This window comes from Pygocentrus nattereri, chromosome 4 (assembly GCF_015220715.1).
Source record: "Pygocentrus nattereri isolate fPygNat1 chromosome 4, fPygNat1.pri, whole genome shotgun sequence".
Taxonomy (NCBI): domain Eukaryota; kingdom Metazoa; phylum Chordata; class Actinopteri; order Characiformes; family Serrasalmidae; genus Pygocentrus; species Pygocentrus nattereri.
The window spans coordinates 45,652,981-45,678,958 of record NC_051214.1 but is presented as its reverse complement, the minus strand read 5'-3'; the positions used below and the strand labels follow the sequence as shown (position 1 = coordinate 45,678,958).

General features: G+C 41.7%; 1 protein-coding gene across 4 annotated transcripts in view; it reads left to right on the top strand.

Moving 5' to 3' along the window:
* The window catches only part of LOC108426310 (filamin-A-interacting protein 1), a 61,691-nt gene that overhangs the window by 22,750 nt on the left and 12,963 nt on the right, over nucleotides 1-25,978 (top strand). For all 4 annotated transcript variants that reach the window (XM_017695700.2, XM_017695701.2, XM_017695698.2 and 1 more), the window contains exons 2-5: nucleotides 2,571-2,868; nucleotides 5,140-5,313; nucleotides 6,964-7,142; nucleotides 23,184-25,965. In XM_017695700.2, coding sequence (XP_017551189.1) covers nucleotides 2,572-2,868; nucleotides 5,140-5,313; nucleotides 6,964-7,142; nucleotides 23,184-25,965 — 3,432 coding nt within the window. In that variant the 5' untranslated portion in view covers nucleotide 2,571. The remainder of the gene's footprint in view (nucleotides 1-2,570; nucleotides 2,869-5,139; nucleotides 5,314-6,963; nucleotides 7,143-23,183; nucleotides 25,966-25,978) is intronic.

Here is a 25,978-nt window from a genome sequence, read left to right as displayed (position 1 = left end):
TCCCACCAGATGATGTTTAAAAGATGCTGATATTCTGTAAAAGTCAGAGAAACCATAGGATCTAAAATCTGAGAGTGTGTGGAACTGGACAAAAAAACTGGACAAAATGCAAAAAAAAAAGAATATGAAATTGAAAACCTGACTTGATAGGCACTGTATAAAGTGGTCAGTCTGGGATTCTGCCAAAAAGCCAAAAAGCCAACATGAAACTCTATTAATTCTATGTTAATATTTCTATATGTTAAAAGAAAACAGCACACAATTCTAAAAAAACTGGAAAAGGCTGCTAATCTTATTGTTTTATTCTGTAAGACAAAAATATAACGTGCACCAGTGCAGTACACAGCAAATAATGTTGCAGTATTTAAAATGTACATACATCAAACATTTAAAATCAGTATTTTCAATGACATATGATTATATAATGACATGCTAATGATAAATATCTGGTTGCAGACTCTATTGCTGTTGAACATTGAAAATAAAGGTATAATAAAATAAGTAACCCAGTAGATTGGGTACATTGGAGGTGGTTGGTCAGTGTAGTGGTTAACACCTTTGACCTTTCACACTGTAGACTGGGGTTCAATCCCCCACCAGGGTAAGCACCCTATACTATACCAATAAGGGTCCTTGGGCAAGACTCCCAACACCGCCTTGGCCTCCCTGTGTAAAATGATCTGGATAAGAGCGTCAGCTAAATGCCATAAATGTAAATGTAGATAACTTGAGAAAATGTGGATGTAACTAGACACAGATAACAGTGTATAGGTTATCATATTTTTTGTTCAATGGAGTTTTGAAATATTGAATCAGACACTTGAAAGTACTTTGTGTTAAATAGTTTATAATATTTAAGTTATTGTTGTGTATAAAATAATGACAAATTATTTATATGACAGGTGATTTGAACAGTAACGTAAGTCTAATTCGAATATAATGTTAAAAGGCGCTTTTTCCCACAATTTTCCTGAAAACGCTTTTAATTTTAGTCCCTTTTTTTACAGTCATGTTGGTTTTTCCAGCTGAATATTTTGTAAATTTTTGTATATTTTTGAGCTGGTGTGTTTTGTAAGTGATCTGGCTGATGGTGTCTGAGAAAAATCATAGCTGCCAAAGATATTGACATTTTCCTTAGAAAAGTTTTGTCTTCACCCAATTTCTCATGAAGTTTACTTTTCTCTCTGATGTGTTGCTTTGGCTATAGCTAACTAGATAGCCCTAAACCTTTACCCCAGGCAGTAATTGTAATAAAACAGTTGTTTTAGTAGATGTTGGAATGGGAAGCCCAAAGTAAATAAGCTGATGTAAACAGATGAGCACATCAGGCAGGATTGTAGCCGTTGAGGGGTCTGACTGTCCAGCTTACCTTTGGCCTTTGGTTTAAAATGCCATCAGCAGATAAAGAGACTCTGAGGCACGGGTGTGTTTCCTAATTACTGCGGTGACCTCATGGCCCTCACATTAGCTCAGCAGAGCAGAGCGCCACCACTGACTGCCAAAAGCTCGACTTACTCCGACACGCTCAGTGTTACCCGGTGATGTCAAACGACCCAGCTGCTTTGGTCTTCACTCAGGCCAGTGAGCACCTGTAGTCAAGCAGAGGCCCGATTTTAAACACATTCGAAAAACAACACCATCACTGTTAAGGCTGTGACTTTAGGACGCATGGTTTTTCAAGGGTTCCTCCTTAGAGCAAGTGGCTCTATATAGAACCATTTTATATGGAACCATGAGAACCTTTTACAGGAGGTGTGTCAAAGGGTTCTATAATAGCACCCAAATGGGTTATTGTATTATTATTATTATGTTAAGCTTGAAACAACTTTTATGCACATTTATGCACATTTTCCATCAATCTGAAGAACCCTACCATGATGCAAAGAACCGCATAATCTTGCAAGTGCTTCTATGAGTGCTCATGGTTCCATACAGAAGCACTTTCTTTGCTAAAGAGCCTTTGAAGATTCATCCTTTTTAAGAGTGTATCACTATTGCTGCTACTACTGTTTACAATAATAATCTTTGTTTATTTACACTCTTTAAAAATATGGTTCTTCCAGGAATTCTGTGTAGAACCATTTGCATGATGAAAGTGTTCTTCAGATAGATGCGGAAGTGTGTGGTTCTATACAGAATCTTTTTGAAAAGGATTATATCTAGCACCAAAAAGGGTTCAATTGTTATAATATCAAGATTGTAGCAATAGAAGGACCCTTTCTTTCATATAGAACTATATACAACACACTCTAATGGTTCTAAATTTTACTAAAGAACCCTTGAAGAACCATCTTTTTAACCACTGATCACTACTTTTTAATTTGTTATTTATATTAGTTCCTTTCCAAGCAAATAAACTCTTACTGCCCAAATAAACAGCTTTTTAAGGCACTTAAAAGTTTTGCAAAGTAAAGCATCTTCCCACAACTGAGCTGTAAAGAGCTCTAGCGGCAAACACGTAGGTCTCTATCACTGTCTTCAAGGTTGAATGTGCACATACCACCTGCTTACTGTGTGCAAATGTGCTGAATCTTCCATTCTGAAAGCTATTGTTTCTGTCTGCTGGTCAGAATGAGGTCCAGGACGAGTGGAATGGAGTCTCCAGACAGCGGGCACCTGCAGGTCAAACAGCCCGGGAAAAGCTTCCACAAAGAGATGGAGCACGGGGACAGCATACAGGAGCTGATGAAGCAGACCGTCACTGCTGAGAAGGAGAAAGAGAGGGAGAGAAAAGATGAGAATGTGGTTCCTGGAACGGTGAAGAGAGCAGAGAAACCTTCAGATCAGTGCAGGAGGAAAGCAGGACTGATGGAGCTTTCCAAAGAAGAGCTGGTCCGCCTGCTCAGCATCATGGAGGGAGAGGTACAGGTAAGACACCACTGATACATTTATTTACATTTTTGTCTCTCTTAAGTTAATCAGACTAATATGTATTGTTTTGGATTGCACTGGCTTAAAGGTGCAGTGTGTAAAATTGAATGTGATCTATTAGTAGAAATGAAATGTAATAAGCACAACCCTGATGTCCTTAGTGAACGATCACCTGTAACTGAATTGTTGTGTTTTTATTAGCTTAGGATGAGCCCTTTGTATTGGCTCCTCTTTGTTGTCTCGCCACGTTTCTACAGTAGCCCAGTGTGGACAAACCAAACACTGCCTTTAAAGATGCCTTTCACATTCTTACGTTGAAGCAGCAGCTTGAATTTGGTGGTGCTGTAGCTCTGGTTGGATGATGTAGAAAGAAGCAGAATCAGTATTTGCTGCCGGTGCTGGCTAATTATTTTTCTGTTGTAAGAAGTTTTGACACATGAAGGATTATATTTTTTATTTAGCACAAGAAAAATTGAGGGATGGCGAATTTTCGTCGTCAAAGAAGTAAAACCATGAAGAGGCAGAACAAAATTTGTACAGGCGAGGGCTGAAAACCTGACAGCAACTATAGGTTCTACTACACGTTTGGAAAGAGAGGGGTGAGGGAGGGGCAGTCAGTTCGTTGCAAGCCTCGAACTCACCACTAGATGCCACTAAATCTTACACTCTGCACCTTTAAAGACCCTTGAAGGCGCTCAATAACGTGCAAATTCAGGTCAGATGTTTTATCACAGCATCACTGTTTCACTTTTTTATGGAAGACACAGACAATGCGAGATTAGCCTGTAATGGCCTTGTAAATGAGAATATAAGCCGAGGTGTGAAGTGTGGCATTATCTTTGAGGGCCAAAATAAAGGTTTCAATATGAGTTATGAGTACATCATAAATATTATCATATATCGTCAAATATCTCCATTTTTGGCCTTATTCAATTTTGACATAATTTGAAAGTATCTGTTATTCTTTACATTGTTTGTAAATTTTCTGATGAGTGGCCTAAAAGAAATGACCCAAAATGACACGGGAAAAATTCTGGTTCCATTGACTTACATTGAAAGTGAAGTATGTTTTTTCCTTCTCCTGTAAAGTTAATATTTTGGAGATACGAGGTTTTCTTCAGACAGCAGCGATATATAATTTGTAACAGTGGCTATGGCAACGATGACTGCATAATGTCAAAGAATGATTGCTGGAGTACAAGCCCACGCCAGCACTGCCCATGTAGCATGTTGAAATGCACGCCGGATTTACTTACCAATTAAATCATTCCTTTCAAACGTACCTTCATAATTGTATCATTTTTGCATGTTTGAGTCATATTTGTTTTGTTTTTGTGTTTTTTTTTTTTCTCCCCAATTCTACCCACTATCCAGTACTGCCCAATCTCACAATACCACTAGTGCTAGGAGGGCTTGGGGGGTTTGGGGGGTTAAACTCTATAATACACCAATATAGTGGATCTACAAAGTAGCTGTTTCTAATAAAGTGGCCAGTGAATGGAGATAGAAGGCAGGTGTTTCAGAAAAAGTGGCCGGTGAATGGAGGTACAAGGTTCTTTAGTAAAGACAGTGGTTCCTGTTAGAACTCCAAGTTCCTTATAGAACCGTTTTGTACTTTGCATGATGACGTGGTTCTTCAGATTGATGGAGAATGTGCTGCATATGGGTATGTACAGAACCTTGTTGCAAATGGAGCCCAAGACAAACTCTGCCTTTCTTACATTGTCAAGCTTGCATACAGTAGAAGAACCCTTTTTGGTGCTTTATAGAACCATTTTCAAAAGGTTCTAAATAGAACCATATACATCACTTTCTCCATCTATCTGAAGAACGCTTTCACCATGCAAAGAACCATTTCAGCATTCGAATGGTTCTAAATCAAACACATGGTTCTAAATAGAAAAAACTTCTGTCCTGAAAAACCCACAAAGAACCATTTTTAGTGTGTAGATCTTTTAAATAAGTGGCCAGTGATTGTGTATTAAATATTATTACGTTATAATAAAGAAATGTGGATTTTGTTCAACAATTACTGCTTAAAGAGTTACCAGACAATGTCTTTGGTAAACTGGCCTCAAAGTATATGGCTCCCTCTTGTGGGTACTATAGTGTTGTGCACTTATATAATCTCAAGCTGGACTCCATTAGGTCACAGCTTTATGACCTTACTGACACTACTGGTGAATCATCCAACGCTTTGATGCAGTTATTAAGCCATTGGGACTCTTTAATGAGACTAAAGATGACTGTGATGGATTGTTTTGGCAGGCTCGTGAGGACATTATCCACATGCTGAAGTCAGAGCGGACGCAGCCTGAGGCCCTGGAGGCTTACTATGGCTCGGCTGCTCCCATCAGACCCCTACAGGCCCTGCAAAGGGACAACCAGTTGACCTGCGACAGAGCTCCCCAGGATGATGTCTATGAGATCCCCATGGTGGAGGTTAGAGACACAAAAGGAAATGCTTTTAAATACAGGCCTTCCATTAGCACAATGCAGTTAATGATGTTCACAGCAAAATTATCAGCGTTAAAGAGCACATGGCATGGAAAAGTTTATTTTTCTTGCTTTTTGAAATCCATCCATCCATCCATCCATCCATCCATCCATCCATCCATCCATCCATCCATCCATCCATCCATCCATCCATCCATCCATCCATTATCTTCCACTTCTCCGGGGTTCGGGTCGTGGGGGCAGCATCCTAAGCAATGAGGCCCAGACCTCCCTTTCCCCAGCCACTTCCACTGGCTCCCTGGGGGGGATTCCGAGGCGCTCCCAGGCCAGCTGGGCGATATAGTCACGCCAGCATGTCCTGGGTCTTCCCCGGGGTCTCCTCCCGGGTCGACTTGCCTGTGACACCTCCCGAGGGAGGCGTCCAGGAGGCATCCTAACCAGATGCCCGAACCACCTCAGCTGGCTCCTCTCGACGTGGAGAAGCAGCGGCTCTACTCCGAGTCCCTCCCGGATGACCGAACTTCTCACCCTATCTCTAAGGGAGAGTCCAGACACCCTGCGGAGGAAACTCATTTCGGCTGCTTGTATTCGCGATCTCGTTCTTTCGGTCATTACCCAAAGCTCATGACCATAGGTGAGGGTGGGAACGTAGATCGACCAGTAAATCGAGAGCCTTGCCTTATGGCTCAGCTCTTTCTTTACCACAACAGACCGGTAAAGAGCCCGCATCACTGCTGACCCAGCACCAATCCGCCTGTCAATCTCCCGCTCCCTTGTACCATCACTTGTGAACAAGACCCCGAGATACTTAAACTCCTCCACTTGAGGCAAGAGCTCATCCCCGACTTTTTTGAAATAAGACTTAATTTAAATGGTGGAAGTCACACATATATGCATATAAATATAGTTTCAAACTGTTCTGTTCAGTCCCCAGAAACTAGGAAACTAGGCTGCAAAACAGAACTTGTTTTCAGTTTATCATGCAATCATTAAGACGTTTACGAATGACTGCTCAATAACGTTTAAGTGTTGTTGTAAAGCTGAATGATGTGGCTGGCTGTGCTTTGTTTTCTCACATCAGTGAGGTGGATGCCCGAATATGGCATCACAGTTGTCTGAGATTAGGGCCAACACTTAGATGACTGTGCCACTTTGGAGCCAGTGATGTAAACATGTGCGTTAGCCAGCTAGTGGAAAAAACAGAGTCTGCCCTCAAGTATCCACCCAAAAGGTTCCTCCCACCTTCGAGATCTGAAGGTGTTTTTCTCCTAGTGTTTAGACCAGAAAATCTCACTCTTTGGATTGTTGTGATGTCACAGCATAAGGCAAGTAGGCATGTTCACAAAATATGTAGCAATGATTAAAGAGAGCTTATACAGTCCGTTTCTTTTTAGGGGATATAGTGAAGTTACAAATGGTCATATAAAAATGAATCATGACAAAAAGTAATAAGTTCTGAGGAAAAGAAATGGGCTCCTGAAATGAACACCTGCACTCGTCATGTGAGATGACTACAGTGTTTACAAAATCATTTAACGCTGATAGGTGCCTTTTCAGTGCTGTTGAGCAGGTTTAGTTGAATTTTAAACTTTGGATTTTACTGTATTCACATGAATATGTTTGTTTTGTTTGAAGCTGGACCGTTTAGAGGAGAAGCACAGAGAGACGTACAGGCGCATGCTAGAGCAGCTGCTGCTGGCTGAGAAGTGCCACCGCCGAACCATTAACGAACTGGACAGTGAAAAACGCAAGCACGCCGACTTCATGAACAAGAGCGATGACTTCACCAACCTGCTGGAGCAGGAGCGCGAGAGGTACTGAATGACTGGGGATGTGCTCAGTAAAAGTTTGGGCACATTTTGATTCTTTTGAAATGTAGGTTTTCTAAATATTCTTCCTTTTCGAAAGAAAACATCAAATCTTGCAGGCCCTGCAGAAGGACAGCCTTACAGTCAGTGCAACAGTTTTGGCGTTCCTGGTCAAATGACATGTTTTGGCAATTCCATTAGTGAAGATAAGTTAACGCAGCATCTACAGGGAACACAGTTCAAAGCACAATTACTGTCAAATTGCTGAATCAATTTAGAGGCAGAATTGTGGCCAATTTAGAGGCAGAATTATGGCTACCAGCTAGCAAGGTCTCCCCAATTGAACAATGTTACCAAGCTGTGAGGTTGAAGTAGATTGTGCCAGAGAACTTGTAGAGAGGAGAATTCCCACTCTGTAATGTTTCCCGGTTTTCTCAAACGCTAGAGGGCGCTCCCGAGCGAGTCCAAAATGAATGGATTGATATGGAGCATTTGAGCAAAACCATAGTTTATAAATGCTTAAACATTTTTAATGTGAAAGACTACTTTAATATCCTGAACACAGAACAGCATAAAACATTATAACACTGCTGTTATGTTTTTAAGACCTTTTAAACTCGAGCTATATGAGTTTAAAACGGTGCCTCATGTACGTCCATGACGTCTGTGAGTACGAACAGCCAATGAGCTGCTCCGCTCACCAACCAATCAGCACGCTCTAGCAGTAATGCCTGCATTCTGCTGCCCAAAACCCGTTTGCTGTAGAAAAAGGGAAATATATAAATAAGATTTCTTTGTTTTTTTTAGTGAAATACATCCTGCTTCTTTCTAAAATTAAAGAAACGTTCTGGGTAAGTGATGAGAAATTATTTTAACATTTCATTTTTAGCCGTTGGGCTCCATTCACTCGCATTCATTTAGGACTCCCTTGCGGGCGCCCTCTGCTGTTTAGCAGTCCTGTTTTTGATATAACGGGAGGAATAGGAAGTGGCCTGGCTCCTCATAACTGGCTCTTGTTGTACATTCTCTGAGATACAGGAACTTCCACCACATCTTTTCAAAATGCGTCATTGGACAGCTCAACGTGCTTTGAGGAGAACATCTAGCTTGACAGTTCCAAACTATTGTTAAAAGCACATAGTGACCAACTGCTTAGTGTTTAATATGTAAATTAGAAATTAGGACATGACAAAGAAAGTGCCGTCACTGTTTAAATAAAAAAAAAACTAAAAATGCCAGCTGCCATTTACACTATGTCTAAATGTCATGATGAATGGACCAGTAGAAATACTCCAGAATTACTTGTAACAAAATCATAATCCGTTAACTTCCATTAAAGGGCCCAATCATAGACAACTCAATTGTTACTACTTTGAAATGAAAGAGTTATAATAGAGAATAATAAAGAGAGATAATATATAAACTTAAAGTTTCAAAACATATTGTTCACTCTTCAGTCCATAAAGTTCATATATGCAAACTAATATTGAATGAACTGTTTCTGTGATATCACAGAAATCAACACATTCGAACACGACCACCTATTCGGCCTACGGCAGTTTAGCCCCACCCATTCACACTGAAATTATAAGGAGTGTTACCACCTGGACTGCTTTTTAAATTAAGCACAATAGAAGGCATCCAATCAGCTCTGTTTTATTTACATGTATCAGTCTTAAAGGCACAGTAACAAAAACAGCCTATTTAATGATAAGGGATAATGCGAGGTTGGAAACAAGTCAAATCATTTTGGAGAAACTACACTCCTAAAAATGATCCTTTAAGGGTTCTTTTGTAAAGAAAATGGTCCTATATAGAACCAGGAACACTCAAGGAACCTTTGCATGATTAAAGGGTTCTTGGACGGTGAAATGGTTCTTCAGATTGATGGAGAATGTGTTGCAGATGGTTCTATAAGAAACCCTTTTGAAAATGGTTCTATATAACACCAAAACCAAACCTTTACACTGTGAACCTTTAAAAATTCTTTACCCAGTAGTTCTCTATAGAACCTTTACATGCTCAAATGGCTCTTTGAAAGGTGGAAAGGTGGAATAGTTCTTCAGATTCATTAAGAATGCGTCGTATACGATTTCTGAAAATGGTTTGATGTAACACTGAAAAAAGTTTTCACTTTTTTTTCAGTCTTCACGACATCAAGCTTGTATTTCCAAAAGGGAACTTTACAGGAGGAGCAAGAAACATACTTAACTCTGAATGGAAGATAACAGAGAGATCATTTATTCAGGGTCATTTCGGGCCATTTGTATGTGTCCATTCATTATAAAATTTTGACACAATGTAAAGGGCAGCTGGCAGTTTCATTTCGTTAGAAGGTTTTGTCCCAACAGAGACAGTATATATAACATATACTGCAGCTCCAGTCTCCATAAGCATGGGCTTTAGTTAAATCACACAAAGACCCCACACAGCAGTGTATGAAGCAGAAGGAGCTCCAGAGTGGGCCCCCTAAAGCCCCTCTGATTAGTGAAAGAACTAAAAGGACTCGCTAAAAAGATGAAGAGGCCACCCAAGGGCAAACGACACAACAGGCAGCACCTCCGGGAAACAGCTTTTATAACAGCTCACGGCAAAATGAGATGTCATAGCATGAAGGCCAGCGATCCGTAGCCAATGAGCATGGTCACTAATATGAGATTGCAGTGCTGGGGCTCATATGATTTATGATTCAATATATATTGTCAAAGAAATAAAGTTTGGAATTTAATTTAGTGTGTTCAATATCCAGAAACAGCACTGAGACTACTCTTCATTTATGTAATTTGCACTCAAAACAGCCATTAAATGAGGAGGTGACAGATAAAATAATCCAGGAGTTTCCAACACTCTTCAATCAGTTGATGACTGAACTGATTTAAATATACAGAGAAAACAGGACTCTTAACCACCACCTGGAAGATCTGATAGACATGAATCACTGATCTGATAGACGTTGAAGACACTTCAAGCTTTCATCTCTGAGAGAGAGGAGAAGATCAAGCTGCTTCAGATCTGAAAACATCCACAGGTGTTTCTGTCCATCCTCCCACTGTGAGAAGACCACTCAGCGCTATGGGTCTGAAAGGATGTGTGGCTGTGAAGAAGAAGCCTCACTGAGAAAAGGAGACACAGACATCAAAGAAGCTGAACAATGGACTGACCACCCCAGTGTCCAGACCTCAACACCACTGAATGTGTTTGATTACTTCAGAAAACGATCAACCAGCTTCTAAGACTGAACTTTGGAGGTGTGTCTGCAGATTTCTGTACTGAAAGTGAGTCTCCTGAAAAGAATGGAAGCTGTAATAAAACTAAATAGTGGGAACTAAACACTGAAAAATGCTGAACAATGAACAATTTGTAAGTGGCTGTTTTGACTGGGAACTAAGTAAATTGAAAGTGATCTTTTAATGTAACAAAAACAACAAACAACAGCAGCAAGGACATCATCTCGAAGAAGACAGTAAGTACAGTAAGTAAAGCGAACAGTTAGTTTATGGGCTGAATTTAACATTTTGAGAAAAAAAACGAAAAGAAAATGGCACATTTTATATTGTGTTTGTTTCCCAATATGTCAAAGTCAGCAATAAATAGAAATTGTGCCGTGAAGCATTTCTATTGGTCCAATCATCGGGACATTTTCAATAAAAATCAATAAAAATGGAGATACATGTTACACTAGCGATATCTATATTTACAGAGCATCGGTGGCAGATCAAAGTGCTTCACAGATTCTTTCACTCAACATTAACAAATGAAACCAGGAGCATTCGTTTAAAATTCAAATGAAAAGATAAATACCAAGCAGACATAGAATTTTAATTAAGCACCGTATTAAAGGGGTCCATTTTTGAATGTTTCTTAAAAGTGAGCGCTGAGCTCGACTGTCTAATAAAAGATGGAATTGAGTTCCACAGTTGAGAACCATAATAACAAAGTTCCTCTTTTTCCCAGAAAATGTCCTCTTAGATATCAGTAAAGGAAATCCATGCGTCTAGCTAATGAGCGATGAGTGAGGTGATGTTATATTACATCATGCTTTTGTTATCGGAGTGATATTGCTCAGTCTGTTAAGGGTTAAGAGCAGAGGCTGAGCCACAGAGTTGTGTTTGTTCGCTCGGCTGAGTGATCTCTGAAGCATCCCAAAGCTTTGTCCTTCCAGTTCTTAAAAAGGTTCAGCAAGTCAGGACAGGGGTGCTGTTAATGTCCCGGGCCCATCTGATAAGACCCCTACAGTGGATGATGGCTATCAGGCGTATGGAGCGTGTGTTTGGGGGGCCGGTGGGGATACGGGAGCCTAAACTGCTATGCGCAGCTGAATTCTCACTGAGCGGAAAATCCAGAGTCCCAGAAGCTCAATTCATCACTAAAACGCACATTACCTCACTGCTTTCACAACAGGATGCTTTCCTTCCACCGTCTACGTCCGTCCGAGATGCACCAGTTTAGACCCTCACTATTTTATTTATTATGTTATTTATCATCACTATTTTTATCATTATTATTATTATTATTGTGTACTACTACTAACAGTAATGAACAAAGCAACCTTTAACTGATAAGTGCATTTAAAGTGCATATAATTAGCACCAGTTTTGCTGTGTTTTTAATTCCACTTCAACAACCAGATTGCTTCACTAATAGCTAGCTAGCACTCTAGCTAGTGCGTTATTCTAATGCTAGTCAATTAGTGGAACTACTTTGGACAGCTTTACGTCTTTATGTGTTTTTACAATGAAAATCTAAATAAATAATATTTTGGGGGCAGTAATAGTTGAGGGGGGCCTTTGTGTCTTGTCTAAAACCTAAAAAAAACAAAAAACAAAAACAAACAAAAAACCCCCTTCAAAACCAAATTCTCTTCTCTCTTCACCCTGGAACCATTGAAGCCCAATCTTGCATGGTCTTCTTCTTGTAATATTGACTTGCTAAGTAAAATAATGACTTGCTGTCTCAAAACGTTGACTTAATTTGTCATTGACTTAATATCTCTTCATAAAAACTTATCCTGAAATAATGACTTTCTTACTTGTGGCGGGGAGCGAGGAGGCGGACGCACGTGCTGAGATAAGCGAGATTTATTAAGGGCAAATCCAAAATCAGGGTCGAGACAGTCCAGGGTCATAGAGCCAACATGGACAGATCGGGGCCAGACATGACATAAAGCAGAATACAACAGAACAAGCAAGAATAATCAGGGGAAGAGTCACAAAAACAAGGGGCCAGACTAGGAAAGCAAAACAAATGCACATGGAAGATCAAAACACAACACGAACACATGGACAGGACTGGGAGGGGCCAATCGTGACAGTACTTAAATGTTTCTTAAATCGTGTTAAAAATGGTCCCAAAAACAATATGACAAAATCATTTCGTTCAAAAAAAGATGAAATATACAAAAAGATGAGCTTAAGGATGCGCAGAGCTCGTGTACAGAGAAAGCAAAAGAACAAAAGAGCTGCCCTGCAGAAAAAAAGTCTGTTGTTCATTTAGGTTTGAAGCTATTTACTATTACAGCTTAATCTAATTATCCACTATATGTGCAGCAGTTCTTGCAAAGTGCAGCGGCAGAAAAGTACATTAAGCTACCACCACACGCCTGTGTTATAAAACATTTGTTGCTCACATTAAAAGGGCACTGAACTCACACGAAGGGCACTTCAGATGTTATGGAGAGTTGACATGAGGACCCTGCAAGCCAAAGGAGCGAACACACAGCTGCTTTGAACATGCTATAAAAACTTCAAAATGCCCAGGAGCTGTACACGAAACGCTACTGGAATCAGGTTAACTGATAAAACAATAATAGCAGAAATAATAAATTACATTGCAGATTTCAACATAATACTGTATGATATCAAATCAGCATGTTCAGCGTTTGCGGATTTCACTCAGACGTGTTTATACTTGAACAGAGTAGTCTGCGGTTTTACAGTCTATCGGACGTGGCTGAAGATGACAGCCCATGACCTCATGCTAATTAACTAATTACCCTTTAAGGCCAGCTGTCTGGAGAAAGTTGCTAATTTCCCCTTTAAGGCTGACTGTCTGGAGAACATGAAGACAAACAAACTGAAAACAAATCTGTGTCTTTAAAGAGGCATTCCGATTTAACACTAGCATTTAATATATTACTTGTCATCTTATGCAGTGTTCTGTAGCATTTCATCCCTCTGCCTCGTCCATCTGATAAAATTCACAATTTTTTAATCCTTTTTTTGTGGTCACTACAATACCCAGCCTGCATTATTATTGGTGCGGTGGGTAGCGCTGTCGCCCTACAGCGAGGAGGGCCTGGGTTCGATTCCCCAGCTGGGTGACCGGTGTCCTCTCTGTGTGGAGTTTGCATGTTCTCCCCGTGTCTGCGTGGGTTTCCTCCGGGTTCTCCAGTTTCCTCCCACAGTCCAAAGACATGCAGTCAGGCCAATTGGACATGCTAAATTTCCCCCAGGTGTGTGTCTGTGTCTGTGCGTGTGTGTGTGTGTGTGTGTGTGTGTGTGTGTGTGTGTGTGTGTCTCTCTCTCTCTCTCTGCTGGACTCTGTGTGTGTGTCTCTGATGGACTGGCGACCTGTCCAGGGTATATCCTGTCCGATGACTGCTGGGACAGGCTCCAGCAACCCCCTGCGACCCAGAAGGAGAAGCGGCTTAGAAAACCTATGTATGTATGTATCATACAAACACTAGGAATCTCCACTCGCAATGAAGAAATCCTGCCTATCCCAGCAGTCGTTGGGCAGATGCAGAAAACAGATCCTGGACAGATCGCCAGCCCATCGCAGGGCAGACAGACAGACATATACATCCATAAACAAGCAATCACACCTAGGGGTAATACAGCGTGTCCAATAGGCATGTCTGTATATCTTAGTAATGCACACAGACACAGGGAGAACATACAGAAAAGCCCATCGTCACCCAGCCAGGGAAGTGAACCCAGACCCTTCTTGCTGTGAGGTGACAGTGCTACCCACTGTGCCACCATGAAGTAGCCACAATAAATTACCAGAGATTGGTCTGATTACTGCATGTTGTCAACAGACTGATTAACCCGCTGGGGTCCACAAACTCGTCCACATGACTACATCATGTTTCTATATATGCTGCTCTATCTTAGTGATAAGTAGTCTTATCACGAGATCATACCCGACTCACATCCGGAGTTATGAGGCTATGAAAAGAGGAGCTGAGATACACGTCCTCTGTCTCTCACCATGTGGAACTGGTGGATTTGTGTGTCCGTCTACATTTTGTGTGAAACTGACCAATGGACACTCAGAAAATCACTAAGGAATGACCATCACGCCGGAAACCTTTCATTTCTCATTGACTCCACATCAGAGACACATGTAAAATGCTGTGTGGAGAGTTTACAGCAGAAGTTGCTGCAGCAGTTTTGGAAAGGAGCAATGAAGATAATGCAGCATTTTAGTGTAAAACATGAGTATCATGTTAAATGCAACAGCCTTTGAAGGAGATATGCGAAAGTCAAGAAAAGGCCCTCGGACCCCAGAGGGTTGAAAATGCCTATAAAATGGTGCATTGAATGAAATCACACGAGACATACAGAGTTTGGATGGACTACTTTAATAATAAGCTGATGAGCTACAAGGAACCAAAACATATTGTTATTAACTGGAAACAGAGGTTTCAAATTATGGGTTAAGGATGATTATGTTTAGTTGTGTTCTTGTTTCTAGTACAACATCGCTCAATGACAGTTTTTGTTTTTATACTCAAACAGGCTCAAAGCTGTGCCCACCTTCTAGATACATCATCGAGAGGGGGTTTTCCTAGTTTTCACACTTGAAAAACTCACTCTCGGGACTATTGCAGCCCACTGCAGGAGGCGAGCAGGCATGTCCAGAACAGTAGAGGCACTGGTTAATTTCTTCATTTTGGCCAGCATGCCCCTTTAAAGGAATTGAAAAACTAATTTACACAATTTTCAACTTACCCCAGTTGCAGTCGATCAGCCAAGGCATGTTTGGAGTCCAAATTTTGCATTTTAAATTGAGAACTGGTGCTGCAAGGCAAATGTTGACTAAAAGTCAATAGTCACCTAAATCCTTTCTGAGCCGGTTTATGAGGAACACAAATAGCTAATCAGCCAATCACATGGCTGCAACTCACTGCATTTAGACATGTAGAGGTGGTCAAGACGACTTGCTGAAGTGCAGACCGAGCATCAGAATGGGGAAGAAAGGGGATTTAAGGGGCTTTGAACGTGGCGTGGTTGTTGGTGCGTCAGGCTGGTCTGAGTATTTCAGAAACTGCTGATCTGCTGGGATTTTCACACACAACCATCTCCAGGGTTTACAGAGAACGGTCCGAGAAAGAGGAAACATCCAGTGAGCGGTTAGTTGTGTGGATGAAAATGCCTTGTTGATGTGAGAGGTCAGAGGAGAATGGGCAGACTGGTTCCAGATGATAGAAAGGCAACAGGAACTCAAATAACCAACCAAAATCTCTGAGGAACGTTTCCAACACCTTGTTGAAAGTTTGCAACAAAGAATTAAGGCAGTTCTGAAAGCAAAAGGGGGTCCAACCCTTTACCAGCAAGAGTAAAAGTGGACGGCGAGTGTATGTGCATATATATATATATATATATATATATATATATATATATATATTTCCCTTTTTCTTCAGCAAACCGGTTTTGGGCAGCAGGAGACGGGCATTACTCCTAGAGAGTGATGATTGGCTCATTGGCTGTTAGCGCTCACTGACTTCATGCACATACATAATGTGCTGTTCAAAAACTCTTAAAAATATAACTGCAGTGTTCAAATGTTTTATGCTGTTCTGTGTTCAGGATATTAATGTATTCTTTTACATTCAGTGTTTAAGCATTTATAAACTATGATTTTGCTTAAAAGCTCCATTTCAGCCCATTCATTTTGCACTCGCTCGGGAGCGCCCTCTAGCGTTTGAAAAAACTGAGAAACATTGCAGAGGTGGAATTCTCCTCTCTACAAGTTCTCTGACAATACATCCCTAAAACCTCTCTCAAGCAGCTCCAGTCACAGCCAGGCCTTCATTAAGGTGGCGCAGACTTGCGGTGCGGTTTGGAGCATAGTATGACATTGTGAACTATAAAAATGAACAAAACTTCACTGCTACAAGCAGCTGTTTCAGACCACACGAGTGCTGATACTCACAAAGCTGGACTAATCTTGGATCAGATTCCTCTATATTTAAGACAGTTGTTGTCACAACAACTAATTCTAGATCAGCACTCCTACATCCTGAGGTGCTTTGTGAATATAAACCCTGTTGTCTAAAGTGGCTGCCTGCAGTTTCTTTTTTCATTTTTATAGTTCACCATGAGTCACATTGTGTCTGAAAGGACATCAACAAGTCTGCATAACCTTAACGAAGTCCTGGATGCAGTTTGAGTGAGTTAAGAAAGGTTTTAGTGGTGTATTTTTACTGAAACCATTTGAGCGGTTTGGGTGACTATTGAATTCTATTGAATGGTAGCAATTTTATCCTCGTCGCTCCACTTCTAAAGACGCACAATTTGGACCACTATTATGTGTCACATTTGCCTTTAACCTACAATTAATAGTGATTTATAAAAGATTTATTTCAAAAGAATGTAGTTTTAACCCAACATTTACGTTGTGTAAACATTTCATGACCAGTAGAAGTTTGATAAGTAAATTAAAACTTACGCTTACATGCATTAAAGGTAGGAATGTTTCCTTCCTTCTGACACAAGTTTTTGTTACAACAGTGAAAAAATGTACTGTAAATATGCATTTATTCCACCTTGTCTGCTGTTGGTGAACCTGTTCGGTCCTTATTGAAAAGTGAAACTGGTCAGTACCTCTATAATTTGCAATTCTGACCTTTTTAAACAAGAGAGTCTGATCAAAAAAGACACCAGCTGAACTTCAGAATATCTGAGCGACAGTCAGTATTTGGCCAAGGCGTGCACCACTGACCCCTCTTCACATATCCTCCTGCTCAGCCTGAGTGCAGTCTTTCAGCAATGTGTGAGCACATTCCTCTCTGATCCTCTCATCTCAGAAATTCATCCCAGGTGATGTCATACCTTCATACCCACCGAGCAGCACCTGTGATTGGTCAGCAGGGCACTAAGGGAAATTCCCCCAAAACAATAAAATCTATTGTGCTGGCAGCTCCATCAGAGGGGCTCTAACTGCTCTCGCTGCCTGTCTCTGTACGTTCGTTTATTTAATAGCTGCAGTTTGATCTCCCATTCATTTATTCATCTAAAACATGGAACTGAAGTGAAACACTTTTTCATATGATGGATGTGAAAAACTCGATATTGGTATATCATCATGGCAATTGTGGGAAGATGTCACTATCTGATATTTCTATGTACATCATAGAGAAATATAACATTTATTTCAGTCACAAATGTAGTAAAATGAATGAAATGTAGGGCAGTTGCCCTCATCGCTCTTCCACAGTACAATAATACATCATCAAATATCGGTTTGAAGTATTGATCAAATCATCACATCTGACACTGATCATTTTTTTGAAGTGAATATCTTTGGATAACTGTATGATTCCGACATCATTGTGCATCCCTATCTAATACTACATACTGTAAGTTATTCTCCAGGGTTGTAACGGGGAGCGAGGAGGTGGACGCATGTGCTGAGATAAGCAAGATTTATTATGGGCAAATCCAGGGTCATAGTCATAACAGTCCAGGTTGAAGTAACCAATACGGAGAGATCGTGGGGCGGGCAGACTGGACCAGGGACAGGGACAGGGACAGGGACAGGGACAGGACACCAACAGAGACCAATACAAAGACCAGCAGAAAGACCAGCAATCATAAGGGGCAAACACAGGGCTTGAATACACATGGAAAATGAGGGACAGGTGGGAAACAGGTGGAGACAATCAGGGGTGGAGTCTTGAAACGAGGGGGCTGGACTAAAAACCAAAACAAATACACATGGACCGGACTGGGAGGGGCCAATTGTGACAAGGGTATATTTTGTTTTTTCTATCTGAATTAAATGGCCAAATCGTAAGGCAAATTATTCAACTGCATGAAAGAAATGTACATTTTTAATGATTTCTTTTTTGTAAAAGTTCCCCCAAGATTAACAGAAAATGTGTTTATGACACAGCAATTTACTGCTGAAAGCCAAAAATCTTAGACGCTCTTTGTATTATTTTATTTTTTACAGCACAGATTGCTGAACAGACACCATCTGTTTATAGTTTATAGCCCAGATTTGTGGAAAAATGGGGCGACATTCAATAGAAAAAAAACTGTGAGTTCAGCTTCTTCTGTTATAAGGGTTTAAAATTACATAACCCATCTATTTGACTGGAAAGAAGGCAGTTACAGCCTCATACGACGCCCACTTTTGAATGTGGCTTATGAAATATGAACGTTATGAAGAATATGACGAAGTGCATTTTGGAACCACCGGTGGTCTCAAGGAGTTGAAGAGGTTAATGTAAAGACATTTTATTCCAAGTGATTCTGGAGCATTTCTATTGGTTCAATCATCATGAAATTAGAGAACTCAAGGAAGAACTGCCTTGCTGAAATGATGAGGAAAAATAAAAATGGGCAGAAATGGAGGCGCATGTTTTCTCTGAACAGTAACAAGATGCTTCGTTATACATATTGTGATAAATTACCTCGTAGTCAGCTTTTCTGAAATTGGATATCATCAGCACTGAGCAATTACACGCAGCTATGGTTCTTAAAGCATTCTTCAGCAAAGATATTGGCTTGGTATAGAACAATGAACACCCAAAGAACCCTTTGCATGATTAAATGCTTTTTACGTGTGAAAGAGTTCTGCACATTGTGTTGTGTATAACATGATGTGTTGTGTGTATTAAGATTAAGATTAATTAAGAGACCCTTATTAGTCCCACAACGGGGAAATTTCACCTCCGCATTTAACCCATCTGTGAAGTGAAACACCACATACACACTAGTGAGCACACACACACACACACACACACACACACACACACACACACACACACACACACACACACACACACACACACTAGGGGGCAGTGCAGCCCAATCCGCAGCATCCGGGGAGCAGTTGGGGGTTAGGTGTCTTGCTCAAGGACACCTCAGTCATGTGCTGTCGGCTCTGGGGTTCGAACCGGCGACCTTCCGGTCACGAGGCTGGATCCCTGACCTCCAGCCCACGACTGCCCCATGTCTATGTATGAGGTTCTATTTAAAACATTTTTTAAAAGGGTTCTATATAGCACCACAAAGGTTTGTTCTGTTGTTACATGCTTGACATGTTACCAACAGAATAACCCTGTCACCCTGTGGACTCCCTTTGATTACACATTCTCCTTTAATCAAGCAACGGGTTCTGTGAGAGTTCGTGGGTCTTTATAGAAACATTTTCTTTACTGAAAAATCTTTAAAGATTAGCAGAAATGAGGCCTCACGTCATTGCATGTTGACTGACACATGACTTGACTCAGAGTCAACCTTAACTGACTTGACGTTGACTGAAGTCTCAGCTTGAGAAAAAGACTGATGAAATTACATTTACGGCATTTTGACTGACACTCTTATCCAGAGCGACTTACAATTTGATCATTTTACACAATCGGCCTGACTGCATGTCTTTGGACTGTGGGAGGAAACCGGAGAACCCGGAGGAAACCCACACAGACACGGGGAGAACATGCAAACTCCACACAGAGAGGACCCTGGTCGCCCAGCCGGGGAATCGAACCCAGGCCCTCCTCGCTGTGAGGCGACAGCGCTACCCACCACGCCACTGTGCTGCATTAGGTTAGGAGCAGCAGCGTTAATGCAGTAAATCAGCAAAGCCTTATGTTTTCAGCCTTGCATGTGCATTGTGCCTGTTAGTTTTCCTATGTTCATGCACAGTCGTCACTGCAATGCTGGTCTCCTGCATGTCACAACAGCGTCAGGTTCAATACAGCTTCAAATAACGAGCCTTTCTTTATAGAAAAACGTAGTCTGATGGAGCAAATGTGGTGTTTAAAGGAGGTGAAACAACTTGAACTGTTGAAATGGACCACACGTATGCTAGCCAAAGCTAGCGTTATATCTGAAGATACCCCCTAATCTAGCTGAAGTTTTAGTAACTCACAGATCATATTCCCTGAAAACTTTCTATAATTTAAGCTGGATCCCCCAGAAATCTTTGATAAAAGGTCCTGTGGATGGAATGTGGATGAGACTTGAGATGGGTGCTGTATTCAGGACACCTTCAGCATCTGTATCTTTTCAACTGTATCTTCAGTGTAAATAGCTTGGATGTCTACTGGCATGGTCATTCCAGCAGATTAGGCAAAGGTCAACCTGTATGTCTGCAGCTAATATCAGACATGACATCATCCTCTTTGCATTCATATGGTTTGAGACTAACACTGCTTTGAAAGGCAGCAGTCATTGTTTCAGACTTGTTGGACATTTAGGGAATCATATGTTTCATATTTTCAGATATTTTCAGATACGAGATGTAAACAAAGTCTTTCAAAGTGGTTTGGTGTGAAGTGGTTCACTGTAGAGAAACGCACGGACTTAGATTTCTTTACAGTGGTGGTGACAGCAACCAAGGGTTGCCATGACTGCAACACAAATACGGCCATTTTCCATTTGATTTACTATCCAAAACCATCAGTGGACATTAAAATTAAAAAGGCATTAAAATCTGCAGACGTCTGGTTCCTATCACCACCACAGTATACAATCCTGACTCTGTCTCTTGTTTTTTTATCAGACAACTCTGAATGTCTGTTTTCATCTTAACCATTGACTTATGGTTTTTTAAAACATCCAACTTTAAAGCCCAGACTCCACGCTTGTTTTTTATGCTACTTTTTCATTCATATTCCAGTCATTTCAGAAAAGATCTCTCCCCATGGCATTTCTGGGCGACAGGGCAGAGCAGCTCTGGCATTGTTCCCCAACAAAACAAAACTTTTTCTTTTGCATTGTTGTCCGGTTTCCATGGGAACACTCGGTGGCAAGAGAGGAGGAAAATATTTGGGTCATGCCGGACCCCCTGCTCGTGGGGCATGGACAGCAAGATCTTTAAGCAATTTGGTACTTTGACCGCTTGTTTTCTGTCCATTTCCTAAAACAACATCCTGACTTGGCTCTGCGCAAACAGTGAAAAGACAGTGAGGAAAGACTTGTGGGGAAATAAGCCGTGCCCCGTTGGCTCAGGCCCCTCCTCCCCTGCCCAAAGAAGGGCAGAACAATCCCGTGCCTTATATGGGAGGATGATTTCACCAGTGAGTGGAGCAATGCCTTTTTGCACAGCATTCACCTTTCATTGTGCACTCATGACATGCTTGGAATGTGATGGCCAATTCTGCAGGGAGCAGGGGCCCTTGTCCGACCCCATGGAAATCTTAGCAGCCCACAGCTACACAGCTACAGGCGTACTCCAAAACAAGTTAGGCATGGACCCACCTGGAATACTTCCCAGCTAGAGGGTGAGTTTGAACACTGTTTAGAAAATGAGGGATGTTTGTGTGCAAGCAACAGTGTACAGGCTGGATTCAGCTTTCTTTGTGGTTTGGGGTTATTTGTAATATCTGCACTTCACAGTAACTAACAGAGAAGACATTCCTCCTTCAAAAAGTCAACTTTTCCACCAAGTTTCTCTTTGAACTGTAATGTGCTCTGGTTCACTTGTGACGCACAAGTCTCCTGCAGAGCTGAGGCAGGGTAAACATTTACCAGCATCACAGATGGTCAGTTTTTAGTTGCTCTTGACAGCAGAACATGCACAGGAGTAAAGGTTTAAGGATACTTTTTTGGATTGTTTTGGTCTTTTATGCCTGGTTCCTCATATAGTCCAGCAAACCTGTGATCATGCAAGCATGTGAGGCACAGTAATCTGTTGTCAGAAACAATCACATGAGTGCTGAGAACCTCAGCTCTGACCCTCCTTCCCTTGCTCTCTGATATCATGCCCCCCCCCTTTTCTGCTTCTCTGCTTGGTATCTCATCACTTTTTTTCGTGGATTTTCATAGAAATGTCAAACAGTGTTGTTCAGGTCAGAAACCTTAATTTATTTCATTTCCACTCAAACATGCCATTAAGTCTCGTTAAGTACAAATTATCTGTTTTTCTGGAGATATTTCTGAGATGGTCCGCTTGAACAGAGAAGAGGACAGTCAAATAAAAATAAGTGAAAAAACAGGAGATTCCAAAACTAAGGGTCAAAAATGATTAAAAGTGACAGAGAAAATGTGACCACTAACAACTGTGCAAGACCTGGTAGACACCAAAACTGTTCCCACGAGATGAATGGCGCTTAAAGCTTTCATCTTTGAGAGAAAGGAGAAAATCAAACTGCTTCAGATCTGAAAACATCAACAGGTGTTTCTGTCCATCCTTCCACTATGAGAAGACAACTCAGCAGAAAAGGAGAAAGACACATCAAACAAAAAAAAAAGTTGAACATTGGACTGGCCACCCCAGGAGGAGTCCAGACCTCAACACGCTGAATGTGTTTGATTACTTCAGAAAATGATCAACCAACTTCTAAGATTGAACTTTGGAGGTGTGGCTGCAGATGAATCTGTTGAAAAGAATGGAAGCTGTGATAGAAATATATAGTGTGTATATGCTGTATACCTATATTATATTTGTGTGTTATAGTTGTTGAGGCTTTTGTTAAATATACTGCTTTTTCTTGACAATGCAAAATGAATAACTCGTACTAATGGCCACCTTAACTGGAAATTAAATGAAGGTCTCTGACTTTTCTATAGTGCTATAGTTCTATGCTGATTCCTTTTGTGGTAAAAATGAGTTTCTGTGGATGATATTGTGTTCTTTTTACCCTGATCAAAAATCTATGAATGACTAATGATGTTAGTTAAAGTTTTCTCTTGTGTTAGCTGTGTATGTGGCTGATTTCATGTTCGTAGCCTTGACCCTCATGTCTGCAATCTCTATAAATTGCTTTACGATTACAGAGAGTCCTTTTCTTTTGCAGCACTGCCTTTCTGAAGGAGAATTCACTGACCGTTTAATCCAATTTTCTATTTTCTCCTGTGTTTCTGCCAGGCTAAAAAGACTGCTGGAGCAGGAGAAGGCATACCAGGCCCGTAAGGACAAGGACCACAGCCGACGGCTGGAAAAGGTAAGAGAAGAGCTGGTGAAGCTTAAGTCCTTTGCACTGATGCTGGTGGACGAGAGACAGCTCCATATTGACCAGATCGATCAGCAAAGCCAGAAGATCTTGGACCTCAACAAAAAGCTGCAGGAGAGAGAGGAACATCTTGAAAGTGTCTCCAACAAATCCAAAGAGGAGAGTCAGAGGATTCAGAAGTTGGAGGTAGAGTTAGAGCAGAAGGCTGCTAAATTTGCGCAGGAGCACGAAGAGATGACAGCAAAGTTATCCAGTCAGGAAGCACAGAGCCGGCAGTTACGCATGAAGCTGGCAAGTCTGTCACGGAGAATTGAGGAGCTTGAGGAGAGCAATAAGGTGCTGCAAAAATCTGAGGAGGATCTTCAGGAGTTGAGGGACAAAATCAGCAGGGGAGAGTGTGGAAACTCAAGTCTCATGGCTGAGCTGGAGAACCTGCGTAAGAGAGTGCTTGAGATGGAGGGGAAGGATGAAGAGATCACAAAAGCAGAGGCACAGTGTAAGGAGCTGAGGAGGAAGCTGCAAGATGAGGAGAACCATGGACGTGAACTGAAAATCGAAATTGAAAAGTTGCAGAAAAGGATGGTGGACTTGGAGAAACTTGAGGGAGCTTTTAATGTGAGCAAGTCAGAGTGTGCCTTACTTCACACAAACCTGGAGCGAGAGAAGAATTTGACAAAGAACTTAGCCAGAGAGCTTGACACAGTTAAAAATCGTGTTAAAGAGCTTGAGTGCGCAGAGTCAAGGCTCGAAAAGGCTGAAGTAAGTTTGAAGGATGACTTGACAAAGCTGAAGTCATTTACTGTAATACTAGTAGATGAGAGAAAGAACATGGCAGAGAGAATTAAACAAGAAGAACAAAAAAGTGAAGACATGAGCAGGAGGTTCAAGGCTGAGCAATGCAAGGTCATGGAAGTCACGGAGAAACTGATCGAAGAGAGCAAAAAGCTCTTGAAACTCAAGTCAGAGATGGAAATGAAAGTGTCCACTCTCACAAAGGAGAAAGAAGACCTGAGGAACAGACTTGTAAGTGAAGAGGAGAAGCGAAAGGATCTCAGTGTAAAGGTCAGCCTAATGCAGAAAAGAATGGATTATTTGGAGGAAACTGAGAGAAAATCCTTGAGAAGTAGAGTTGATGTTGACAAGGCAAGTTATTCTGAAGAGGACAACAAGGTAAAGGAGTTAACAGATGAAATTGAGAGGCTAAAGAATCGCCTGAAGCAGCTTGAAGTTGTGGAAGGCGATTTAATGAAGACTGAGGATGAGTATGACCTGCTTGAAAAGAAGTTCAGAACAGAGCAGGACAAGGCCAATGCACTTTCGCAGCTCCTGGAGGAAATGAAGATGCAGATTGCCAGAAACAAAGCAATAGAAAAAGGAGAGGCTGTGAGCCAAGAAGCTGAGCTGAGATTGAGGTGCAAGATGGAGGAAGCCAGGACCAGAGATTTGCAGGCAGATGTCTTGGCCCTCAAGGAGAAGATTCATGAACTGATGAACAAGGAGGACCAGCTATCTCAGCTCCAGGTTGACTACACAGTTCTCCAGCAGAGGCTAATTGAAGAAGAGGACAGGAAGAAAAGTATGAGCCAACAAATCCTAAACCTCACCAAGGAGTTAGAGGTCACTAAGCGCTACAGTCGGGCACTGCGTCCTAGCATGAATGGAAGGAGGATGGTGGATGTTCCCCTTACCTCAACGGCTGTGCAGACAGATGCAGAAAGTAGCGAAGTTGTTGAAGAGGACACACCGGCAGTATTCATTAGGAAATCTGTCCTGGAAGAAAATCATGTCATGAGCAGTTTGAGACAGAAAGGCCTCAAGAAACCAGCAGTGCTGGAACGTTATCCACCTGCAGCAACAGAGCTAAGTATGAGAAAATCATGGATACCCTGGATGAAGAAGAAGGACGGGATGACTGATGCGCAGGATGGCTCAGACAAAGGAATCCATAAGATTAACGGAGATGCACCTGAGTTGACCATGCCTCAGAAACCGGGGCAGCCGTTGCATATCAGAGTGACTCCAGATCATCAAAACAGCACTGCAACATTGGAGATCACTAGTCCTCGTGCTGAGGACTTCTTCTCAAGCACTACCATCATCCCCACTTTGGGCTTACAGAAGCCTCGGATCACTATAGTTCCCAAGCCTACCACAGTATCACCGAAGAGTGCGTGTGATGGACCGGAGAGGACCAAGTCTCCAGTGACCATTACTACCATTTCCAGAGCCAAGTCCTCAGATGGAAGCAATGGCTCTTACTCTGACCGTCCAACCTCCCCTGTCTCAGTCATTACAGTCAGCACAACCCCTGTGGCCCAGGCATCTGTCTCTCCAGAGCCTCACGAGATGACCATGGGCCGGGCCGTGTTTAAGGTGACCCCAGAAAAGCAGGCGGTGCCGACACCAATCCGCAAATACAACTCCAACACCAACATCATAACGACAGAGGACAACAAAATACACATTCACTTGGGTTCCCAGTTCAAGAGGACTCAGGATGCCGGCAACAATCCACACATGCTCACAGTAAGGCCTCTCAGTGTGACCGCAGAGAGCAAAGAGACACCTACTGGCACTGTCCTGCGCTCACCTCGACAAACCTCCACATCTGCAGGGAAAACCGTCTCTGGCAAAATGACCAGCAGCATCACCATTACCCCAATCACTTCGGCTCCCTCCAGACCTACCCAGTCTGTGGTGAGTGGCTTTA